This window comes from Danio aesculapii, chromosome 6, assembly GCF_903798145.1.
Source record: "Danio aesculapii chromosome 6, fDanAes4.1, whole genome shotgun sequence".
Lineage (NCBI taxonomy): Eukaryota > Metazoa > Chordata > Actinopteri > Cypriniformes > Danionidae > Danio > Danio aesculapii.
The window spans coordinates 58,330,035-58,342,748 of record NC_079440.1 but is presented as its reverse complement, the minus strand read 5'-3'; the positions used below and the strand labels follow the sequence as shown (position 1 = coordinate 58,342,748).

General features: G+C 32.5%; 1 protein-coding gene across 2 annotated transcripts in view; it reads left to right on the top strand.

The window, feature by feature from the left end:
* Positions 1-12,439, top strand: part of eya2 (EYA transcriptional coactivator and phosphatase 2) — an 86,017-nt gene extending 73,578 nt beyond the window's left edge. For both annotated transcript variants that reach the window (XM_056460622.1, XM_056460620.1), the window contains exons 12-16: positions 59-219; positions 2,380-2,494; positions 5,838-5,959; positions 6,559-6,659; positions 9,563-12,439. In XM_056460622.1, coding sequence (XP_056316597.1) covers positions 59-219; positions 2,380-2,494; positions 5,838-5,959; positions 6,559-6,659; positions 9,563-9,643 — 580 coding nt within the window. In that variant the 3' untranslated portion in view covers positions 9,644-12,439. The remainder of the gene's footprint in view (positions 1-58; positions 220-2,379; positions 2,495-5,837; positions 5,960-6,558; positions 6,660-9,562) is intronic.
* Positions 12,440-12,714: the final 275 nt, after the last annotated feature.

Sequence of the window (12,714 nt, the reverse complement as noted above, 5' to 3'; positions counted from 1 at the left end):
TTGGATGATAATCTGACCATCTGCATGTGTGTGTGTGTGTGTGTGTCTGGACTTGCAGTACATATAACTTCGGCACAGATGGTTTCCAGACTCCGGCAGGTGGAGGTTCGCTCTGCTTGGGTTCAGGTGTTCACGGCGGGGTCGACTGGATGAGAAAACTAGCCTTCCGCTACCGTCGAGTCAAAGAGATCTACAACACATACAAGAATAATGTCGGAGGTGAGAAAATAGATGCTTCAATGGACCCTTTATTATTTCGGAGTTGCTCAGTAGTGGAAACTGTCATAATTGGCAAACTTAGAGTGCAGTGAATGGGAGAGTACAACAAATCATTTTTTACAATCCTATTTGCTGAAATATTAAAAGAAAAACTCAAATGACAGGGTTATCAAGATATTTAGAAAGAGGAAAACAATAGTGTAAGACTGATGACGGCAAACAGAAGAGAAAACAATGTCACATTTAGTGTCCGTCCCCCATAGACACTGCATTAGAAACACCTTGCATAAGCATTAATAAGTTTTTTTATATGATGCAAAGATGATATAATGCATACATAAACACATATAAATGTACATACTGGACGCTTTAAAAAAATCTAAATAATAAAAAGCTTCAAGAATGCTGTTGACAGTTAAACACTTCATAATAGTCTCGTGAAAAGGGTCCATATTGCTGTTAATAGAAGAACAATTAGAGCCTGAAATGATGCTTACACAACAGAAAGCTCTAATATCTGATTGGTTGAAGTGCTTTTGAAGCCGTTGGTTCACACACCTGCAGACCTGTGTCATTTAGGACTAATATAATAATGTAAATGTTCAACTGCTAGGCTGATCAACTATGAACAGGTGCAAAAAAGAATAGAAATGTTTATAATAATAATAATAAAGGAAGTGTAGTACCCTAATTATTTATAATTATTAGACAGACAGACAGACAGACAGACAGACAGACAGACAGACAGACAGACAGACAGACAGATGTTGAAAATTGTTACAAGTATTTTATCATAATAGGATTTTAGAAAGTTTTTTAAATTGTTAAAAACAAATTAACGTTTTTACTATAATATAATTAACTATGCCTGTAGTTAAAAAGTATCTTTTATAAACGATGCACTAAGTATAGTATAGTACAGTACAGTATAGTATAGTATATAGCTATAGTTATTTGTATTATGAGTAAATACATATAGAATTATGATTAATGTCATTGTGTCACCACGATATCCACATTTCCTCCAGAGTTTCATATAATTTTGAGTGTTTCATTTTTAATTGATCAACTTTAACTGCAGTTTGGCACTTTCACTTTCATTCAGGAATATTTCATGCATGCCCCATGACAAACGAGATATTGGATGACAGTATGAGCTGTTGGAAGAGTGTTGTTTTATTCTAGTTTGATACCGCACACTGTATGGTAAAAAAAAACCTCAGCATTTTGCGATATATATATAAAAATTATTGTATGTATCTATGTATGTGTGTATGTGTGTGTGTGTGTGTGTGTGTGTGTGTGTGTGTGTGTGTGTGTGTGTGTATGTATGTATGTATATATATATATATATATATATGTATATATATATATATATATATATATATATATATATATATATATATATATATACACACACACATATACACACACACACACACACTATATATATATATATATATATATATATATATATATATATATATATATATATATATATATATATATTTATATATATATGTATATATATATATATATATATATATATATATATATATATATATATATATATATATATATATATATATATATATACACATATATACATATATATACATATATATACATTCATTCATTCATTCATTTTCTTTTCGGCTCAGTCCCGTTATTATTCCGGGGTTGCCACAGCGGAATGAACTGCCAACTTATCCAGCACATGTTTCACAAAACTCAAGGGGGTTTAATATTTTCTACTTGTCTTTGTGCCAAGCAATCCAGTAAAATCACTTTTTTTTTTTTTGCTTTCTTGTACACTCTCAGAAATAAAGGTACATGAGCTGTCACTGGGCTGGTACCTTTTCAAAAGGTACACATTTTTACCTAAAAGATCCATATTAATACCTCAAGGGTACATATTAGTATCTAAAAAGTACAAAAGTGATCCTCTTAAAATATTTAGGTACTAATATATACTTTTGAGGTACCAATATGGACCCTTCAAGTACAAATGTGTACCTTTTGAAAAGGTACCACCCCAGTTACAGCTCGAGTACCTTTATTTCTTAGAGTGTATTTAATAATATTGAAATAAGTTTAATGCACCAAATTTGTATTTTTGTTAGCTTTTAAGTGGTCGATTGTGGCTCTTTTGGTATGCAGGTTTGTTGGGCAGCCCGAAGCGGGAAGAGTGGCTTCAGCTGCGGCGAGAGATGGAGGTTTTGACGGATCTGTGGCTGACACAGGCACTCAAAGCCCTCGCACTCATCAACTCCAGGTGAAGAAGATTACCATACTTTCCTTCCCATTACGGCATATTTTGAGTCAAGGGGGTTCTCAAATCAGAGCAAATGTAGGGTGGGACTTGATTGACATAATTGTGGTTTGCTATTGGTGGCTCTTATGGGAGTGAAAGGTGGAACACCAACCAGAGAAGAGATGTTAAAAAGAAACGGGATGTTATTTTAGTTTATTATTTAGATTTATACATAATTTACCATAACTACAGTTCCATTATATAACAGTGGTTTGTTCTGTAGATACAATTGCTTAGGGGGGCTAATAATATTGACCTTAAAATGGTTTTAAAAAAAAATAAAACTGCTTTTATTTTAGCTGAAATAAAACAAATGAGACTTTCTCCAGAAGAAAAAATATTACAGGAAATACTGTGAAAAATTCCCTGCTCTGTTAAACATCATTTCGGAAGTATTTGGATATTATATTATACAAATGTATTTGGGCGGGACTTGATTGACATAATTGTGGTTTTCTATTGGTGGATCTCATGTGAGTGACAGGTGGAACACCAATCAGAGAAGAGATGTTAATAAAAAGGGACAGAATGTTATTCGGATAAATTAAATAATTTAATAGATGCAAATAATTTATTTATAATAACTATAGCAATGTTCCATTGAAAATAGCAGCTGTCAGTCCTGATTTTCTGTGGTAATCAACAGCATGCCTGAGTTACTGAATCTGGAATATTCTTTTAACAATGGACTTACTTTCTGGCTTCAGGAGTTTTGTGTCAGTCAAACGTAGCAGGTTTGGCAAGAGAAGCACAATGTCAGCATTAAAGTTTGATGACACTGACGGATGATGATTAATAAGTGCTTGAACTGACAAGATATTTCTTTGTCTTATTTAACTGTTTCATTTCACAAACGTTTAGCAAAGCTGCTTTTCTATATATAGTAAAATCCATGCAGTGACCTGAACTTTTCAAGCTATAAAAGCAGTCTGAATCAATAGAGCATCATATTTCATGTCTTCTGAATTCATGCAGTAGGTATGTCTAAAAAAGCAGACACAAATGTAAGCCTTCACTCACTTATTTTATGTAAATATTAGCTTCTATGTTGTTTAATTTTGATATATGAACAGAAAAATGACATGCTCGCTGTTTCATAATAAAACATCCACAATAACCCGATGGATTAAATATTCAAAAATGAAATTCAAATAGAATTCAATTGTTATTTCATGTGTCAGAACTTACAGGGTTGCAATATTTTGTTTCTCTGCGATTATATATATTTCAATATAATTTCACCAGATGACTTAAATAGCTCTATTTGCAAAGTCATTACTTGGGATGATGTTATAGGGGAGTGAAATATAAATATATCTGTATGTAATTTATTATAAACATAAACTACAGTCATAAATAAGCACAACTGAGCAAATATTAAAGTGAAATAAACCATACTTTTCTAGAGAAAGCAACAGTATTCAGGTATATAATTTGAATAAATGTAAAATAGCATTGTATAGTCTTCACTATGTAAATAATTAAATGAATTAATCTTTATGCACTACTAAAATAATTTAAACTCTCTTTAAATGCTCACACAGTCATAGGCCGTAAAACACATGCAGATAATAAGCTTTCACTCTATTACAGTTCAATTCTGCAGTGTCTCCACAAATCTCATGTATTTTTACTTGTAGATTCTGGTTATTTAGAATCCTAACCCAACATGGCATGTCTTGCGATGTGACTATTGTGGATGCACACATTGAGGAAATTGATGCTCAAGTGATATATTGTGCATATATATATATATATATATATATATATATATATATATATATATATATATATATATATATATATATATATATATATATATATATATATATATATATATATATAAAATTTGTTTTTATCATTAATTCAATTGTCATTTTAAAAAAGCATGTTAATATTTGCTTCTACCGGTTAATTATGATTAATATATTAATATATACAGTTGAAAACAATTGAATTATTAGCCCCCTGTTTTTTTTCCCCCAATTTCTGTTTTATAGAGAGCAGATTTCTTCAACACATTTCTAATCATAATAGTTTTAATAACTCATTTCTAATAACTGATTTATTTTATCTTTGCCATGATGACAGTAAATAATATTTGACTAGATATTCTTCACTTTTTTTTCGCTTAAAGTGACATTTAAAGGCTTAACTAGGTTAATTAGTTTAACTAGGCAGGTTAGGGTAATTAGGCAAGTTATTGTATAATGATGGTTTGTTCTGTAGACTATCGAAAAAAATATAGCTTAAAGGGGCTAATAATTTTGACCTTAAAATATATTTTAAAAAATTTAAAACTGCTTTTATTCTAACCGAAATAAAACAAATAACACTTTCTTCAGAAGAAAAAATATTATCAGACATACTGTGAAAATTTTCTTGCTCGGTTTAGCATCATTTGGGAAATATTTAAATAAGAGAAAAAATTCAAAGGCGTCGAATAATTCTGACTTCAAATATATATATATATATATATATATATATATATATATATATATATATATATATATATATATATATATATATATATATATATATATAGTTGAAGTCAGATTTATATATTATGATATCTATATTTATATTATGATATATATATATATATATATATATATATATATATATATATATATATATATATATATATATATATATATATATATATATATATATATATAAAATATTTTCTGTCTTCTGAAGTCATGCATAATGATAGGTTTATCAAAAAAAAGCAGACACAAATGGAAACCATTATTGACTTATTTTATGAAAATTCGCATTTTTGTTGTTTTGTTTGAGTTGTATGAACAAAAACACTGCTTTGTTTTTTTTTCTTGACATTCCACCATTTCATAATAAAAAGCCACCATAACCTGATCGATTAAATATGATTCTCAAATCAAAAATAAAATGTAATATAATTAAACTAAATAGTTATTTCAGAACTTACAGGGTTATTTATGACTTGAAATCTACAACCAAAATCTTCTTTGTTAAAGATCTAACATATACAATCAAAAACTGATCCTCTTTTTCAAAGCTCTAAATTAGTATAATTGTAATAAATAAATAATAATAATAATAAAAATAATAATTTTAGTTTTCATGTTAGACTTTACGGATCAAACTAACAATATGTTTTAATATAAAATAATAAAAAATGCATCAATATATTATAACAAATCTTTCCTCATGCTGTAGCTCTGCTTTTGCTTTAGAAATCTGAACTGAATTTTCATTTACAACTGCACTATTCCTTTAAGAACTATTTCACAAGTGAGATAACCAATGTTTCCCTTCACAGACCGAACTGTGTGAATGTGTTGGTCACGACCACACAGCTGATTCCAGCTTTGTCTAAAGTTCTTCTGTATGGTCTCGGAGGAGCGTTTCCCATCGAGAACATATACAGCGCCACCAAAACAGGTCAGATGCTAAACAACTTTGTTTGCCCCCCAGTGAAGCTCTAAAACCTTTATGAATCTTTTGTTTTGAATCAGTGATTCAGATTCAGAGCACATATCAAACTGGTACGGTGCTGTGATTTCAGTAAACAGGGCTTGGTTACATCATTACTATTTCACAATGTCTCAAGAATGTAGAAATTTTAATGAGACGCTTATAAAATGAAAAGGAATAATACAAGTTAATAGTCTCTTGTTGTGCTGTTTACAATGAAACAAACAATTTAAGCCTTGAATATCGATAAAAGAACACATATTATGCAAACACTAAATATGTAATGATGTTATATGATAAGTTAAGTTCATTTGATAGGTTATACTTTAAATTTAACATATGCAAAACCGATTTTAATTCATGTTTGCATGAGTTTTAGTTGCATTTACAGAGTTTTGACCAGCAGGTGTCACTAGCGGCGCTAGTCACAACGCTTCAAAACAGTGAAAATTGGTTCTGTTGTTTTGAGAAGCCTTGTTTCTCCCATAGACCTACACAACAGGCATGTTCTGCACTGACTTTAGACTTTTCTAGAAACAAACTATAACACTGTGTGTCTGTTACAGGTAAAGAAAGCTGTTTTGAGCGTGTGACACAGAGGTTTGGCAGGAGAGCAGTGTATGTGGTCGTCGGAGACGGTATTGAAGAGGAGACCGTCGCAAAGAAGGTATGAAGGCATAACAACAGAACTTATGTATTTGCAATGACTCTGTCTTGTAAAACATGCTATTACTGTAGTTTTTATTAGGAAAGATTATGTGTATTAATATATTAGAACAAAAAAAAAATCTAGTATATCCACATTGCATGATTCAGTCAGTAGTTCCTGCTCAATGTTTCTAGGACTGCATTTTTAGGGCCCTATAGTTTTACCCCTGTTGTTCCTGATCAGTCCAGTAGGGGATGACAGAAATAAATAATATACTTCAAGTTAATTCTGACCATCCACATTCATATTTAACTGTGTGTTTTGACATTTAAAGTTTCCGGTTAGCGTTGGGTTTAAGGCACAGGTGTCAGCAGCGCTGCACAGTTTAGTTCCAACTCTAAATAAACACACTTGATCAAACCAATTGATTGCTTTAGGCTTGTTTGATACCTACAGATGGGTGTGTTGAAGCAGAGTTTGACACCCCTGGTTTAAGGGTAGGGCCATAAAATAAGGGGTCCTAGAAACCTGGAACAGTAGCCCATCCGGTTGTGCAGGAACGCCCAGAATGATTCAAGAGGAACATAGTTCACCTATTGTTTTGTCATCAAATCTTTACAAATTTTATTATAAAATAAATATAGGAACAACTTGTATTACAATACTTTATTTTGACTATTTCTCAGAGATCAAATGATATTCGCAAGCCTCTAAAACCTTTTGAGAAATTAATTTGTTTCTCAGTTATTATATTAACACATTAACAAATGTGAGTAGATTTCAGCTGTGGTGGGTTAGACAGACACCCCCACTAGCCACTTGGCTGGTTGAAAATAATTTTTAAATGGCCAGAGCTGCCTCGTCCCTAAAGAACTTTAGTTTAAGACCGTTTGTCAATATGCGCACAAATGTGTGAAATAGCACAACTGATAAGTGTTCGCACAAGCAAAAGAAAGCAAGTGAAAACTGAATGAGAGGATGATCAGGCGCACAACGAGACACAGGCGATTCTCGCTCACTGACGTTGTGAGCAAGGCACAGCTGATGTGATGCACGCGAGTGCTTAAAAGCTCTCATTTCTTTGTGCAAAATTGTTGTACTACTGCAACTAGTGCAATTGCTCCTCTTTGAAATAGATTGGAAAAAAGCGGTGCTCTTGCACCCACAGTCCTGCTGCTTTCCAGAGATCTCCAGATTTTTTGTATGCAGCAGCGGCTTCACTTTTACCATTCTTTGAACAGATTACTACTGGGCCTAACGTTGACCAATACTTTCACTATCGCACACAGAATGTTTTTCACTTATTTCACCAAGACCGTGGGGGGACGGAGGAGTAGTTGGGGGCGTCCGCTACGCCACTGGATATATACAGCTATTTTTAGCTTGTTTTTTTTTGTTGTTTTTTTTTTTTAAGTGGATAGGACAGTATTTCAGACAGGAAGTGAAGTGGGAGAGAGAGAGAGAGGGGGTAGGGATGGGAAATGTTCTCGAGCCGGGATTCAAACTCAAAGTGCTACTGCACCCTATGTCAGCGCATTAACCACTTTTGTTTGTTTGTTTGTTGTGGTCAGAGAACAAATTGGTAATCCTTAGTGTTGAGCCCTAAAAAATGAATAGAAAAAAAGTTAAAATTAGTCGTTTTTAGCATGCCAAAGTCAAATTAATTCATATAAAATATATTGGCTAGTGAAAATGGCGAGCGGCTAGTAATGTTGGAAAACTACTAGTCACAGTGGCTGGTGATCAAAAAAGTTAATGTCAAGCCCTGTGTATATCTCATTCTAAAATCATTATTATTATTATTATTTAAAATTTTAAAAACAGTTTCATTTTAAATAATTAGTATTTTTTTATTATTAATTTAGATGTTAATGTTTATTTTATTTTATAAATTACTGATTTACATTCTTTTTTCATTTATTTGTGATTATTGAAAATAAAGATTCCACCAGCTATTCCTTTCTTAATGCTTTTGAAATAAAAATATCGCTATTACGTTGTCTTAAAACCAATATAAATGTTAGTAAACCCAGCACATTTTTTACCAATTATAAAGTATAAATACAGAGACACTGGGAATATTATATATATAGATAGATAGATAGATAGATAGATATATAGATAGATAGATAGATAGATAGATAGATAGATAGATAGATAGATAGATAGATAGATAGATAGATAGATAGATAGATAGATAGATAGATAGATAGATAGATAGATAGATAGATAGAGATATATAGATAGATAGAGATAGATATATATATATATATATATATATATATATATATATATATATATATATATATATATATATATATATATATATATATATACATACACACACACTGTTGATGTCAGAATTATTAGCCCCCCTTTGAATTTTATTTTCACAGTATGTCTGATAATATTGTTTCTTCTGGAGAAAGTCTTATTTGTTTAATTTCGGCTAGAATAAAAGCAGTTTTTAATTTTTAAAAAGCCATTTTAAGGTCAATATTATTAGCCCCTTTAAGTTATATTTTTTCGATAGTCTACAGAACAAACCATCATTATACAATAACTTGCCTAATTACCCTAACATGCCCAGTTAACCTAATTAACCTAGTTAAGCCTTTAAATGTCACTGTAAGCTGTATAGAAGTCTTTAAGAATATCTAGTCAAATATTATTTATTGTCATCATGACAAAGATAAAATAAATCAGTTATAAGAGATGAATTATTAAAACTATTATGTTTAGAAATGTGTTGAAAAAAATCCTCTCTCTGTTAAACAGAAATTGGGGAGGAAAATAAACAGGGGGAGCTAATAATTCTGACTTCAACTGTGTGTGTGTGTGTATATGTATATATATATATATATATATATTGATATATTGGAGATGGGTCTAAAAGTAGTTGTTTTGTGTGGTTCCTGCAGAAGAACATGCCGTTCTGGCGAGTGACGTGTCGAGCAGATCTGGAGGCTTTGAGTCATGCACTAGAGTTGGATTACCTCTAGAGGGCAGCGTCTGCTCATCTGTGTCCCGCTGCGACCAATCACACGACAGAGCTACCAATCAGCAAAGAGCAGCAATCAGACTGGAAATCAACCCAAGAGAAACGCTTTCATCTCCTTCTCGCTCTTACATTCACTCCACAACAGCACTGCACTGAAAAACAGCAGAGATCTGACTGAGAATCAATAACAAACGACCATGCTGCTCATTTTAGATAAAAAAACAGACGACAAACTCCAAACTTGTCTCCCAGAATGCAATGCACTTGACTCAACCTGCTATTTCCAGACATGGGTTTCCACTTCACATCTCTACAGATCACCAAAACTGGATTCAAAATGCTAAATAAAGATTTTTTATTTCAGAGATGATAACTCGAGGTCATGTGACAATGCAGAATACTACTGTCAAACGATGATCCCTGCATAAAGTGTACTGTGCCACATAATATTTTTGTATATCATGCAGTGTAAGCGGTGCAGTATGCGGTAATGTTGTTCTGAAATGACACCAGAATACAAACAGGGATGCAAAATGCAAGATTTTAGCATTATAAATATTTTTTATTTGAAAATAGGGGACCTATTATGCAAAAATGTATAAGAGGTTTAAACACAGTTGTGTGGAAACAGTTTGTGAACATAACCAGCTTCTAATGATAAAAATGTATTAATTAATTGTTTTATAATCACACTTGATACAGAAACACTTTGATTGACATTCTTCCTTTGTACTTGTCATCAGAGGGGAAAAGGCCACTAGTGACCATCTGTCCCTCACTAGCATAGGACGTAGTCGTGACTTTGAATCTGCCACTATGCTGACACATAGGCATTTGTAGCTCCGCCCCCTTTTTAAAAAGAGCACAATCTCATTTAAATTTAAAGCGACAGTCGTCAAAATGGCACAATTAGGATCAAAGCCTAAAATGGGTCAGTTTCAAACAGTTATAAAACATTAGTTGTGTGCCATTTTGAGCTGAAACTTCACACACACTCACTCTAGGGCAATGTTTCTCAACTGGTGGGTTTGCGACCCAAAAGTGGGTCGCAGGAACATTTTCAGTGGGTCGCGAAGTGTGTGATCAAAAAAACAACAAAAGTTTAATTTTTAACTTATTATGCTTAGACTTTTATTTTGAAATGCGCGCACGACAACCGTACCATTTGTCATGTGAAATTTCACTTAATGGGGTATATGCCGAAGCATGCTAATAGGACTTTTCATTTGCCAGTAACCTGGGTTAATTGTTTCCGGTGAATTGTATGCCAATGCAAAATCGGCGTGTTTAAGGTCTGTTTTCTTAAAAAATCAGCGATCTCCACTGACTAAGTGATATCCGATATAAAGTGGGTCTCAGATTGTACAAGTAGCACTGCATTAAATAACATTTTTCCCTGCCATGTCTTTATAATATGAGCATTTATTTTACCCCAGTATATTCAATGGAGCTTCTGCGCTAGCCTGCCGATTCTGACGGGCGCGTGCGAGCAAACGGCTTTTTGTCTCGTTTTACGATTGAGCAACTAAATTAATGCCAAAGTCTGTTTAACTGATTGTATTTGAATTACATTACAACATCGATGCTGTAAAAGGAACCGTATAAAATGGAAAAAACTCACAATAACCGGTCACCGGAAGTGTATCACTATGGGAAATGCACTAGCTCGACATATACCCTATTATAGCAACAAATATGTTGAAGTGCAAGTATGACCCTGAATATGTTAAGTACAGATTTACATATATTGATGGCAAAAAAGGCTTAAAACCTCAGCGTGTCAAATGTAGTGAGGTGCTCTCACAAGAGAGCATGAAACCTTCTAAATTAAAACGACATTTAGAAACCAAACATCCCGGTTGCAAGGACAAACCTGTGGACTATTTTCAAAGACGACTCCAAGAGCTGAGTGCATACATTTTGTTAAATGACAGCAATAAAATATTGTTTATTTGTAAGTCTTGGTGATTTTCTTATGATTTAGCTGTCACTACTTGTGTATATTAACAAATAAATACAAATTAATTATAATTCCTAAAATTATTTTATAGTTCCTAAAAATTTGGGTCGCGGCTTGATGACCATGTCAAAATGTGGGTCCCATGGTTAAACTAGTTGAGAACCACTGCTCTAGGGACTTATTTTACATCTTGTAAAAAGGGGCATAATAGGTCCCCTTTAAAAGCATAAAATCATACTCATTTCCTTTAAGAAGTCAAATTCACGAGTGAATGTGGAAACAAATGAAGATTTTATATAATTTTGACTAATAAATAAATATATTTTCTTTAAATTTCATCTTGCTGTGTCAAACCAAATTAACTAAATATTGCACCATACATAAAATCGATAATAATAACATGCTATTGTACTAAATCTGCAGAAAAACTAACCCCTCATTTTTTTAAATGAGTACAAAGTGCTGCAAATTCACCTATTTTAATGGCAAAACCCACTCGGAGATGATTTAAAAAGTGAACTAACCGTGAAATTGAGTATTGTAGCACATGATAATAATGCTTCTGGTACTGAACTGAGATCAGATTATGTCTGTCCTGTGAGTTTTTCTCCCTGCACTAGAAGCCGCCCGCGTCTCTTGCCTGAATATCGTGCGGTTTCTGACTGGATGTATATTATTTGTTGTACTTTTGCTGAAGTTGATCTATTTACTGTATGTGCCGCCGATCCTGCATGTGCTTTTCACACAACCTCTTCTGTTCGCTATGATTTGTATATATGGTTTAATTGTTGATTATTTCTGGGCTTGTTATTATAGAATAAAGATAAATTAATTTCACTCTCAAGTCTTTATTTTTTAAGCTGCTTTTGCATTGTGCAATGTGACTTCAAGAGCTGATCTATCAACCATCTATCCATCCGTCCAACCATCCGTCTGTCTATCTATCTATCTATCTATCTATCTATCTATCTATCTATCTATCTATCTATCTATCTATCTATCTATCTATCTATCTATCTATCTATCTATCTATCTATCTATCTATCTATCTATCTATCTATCTATCTATCTATCTATCTATCTATCTATCAAGGTCTTACTAGGTGTACTTG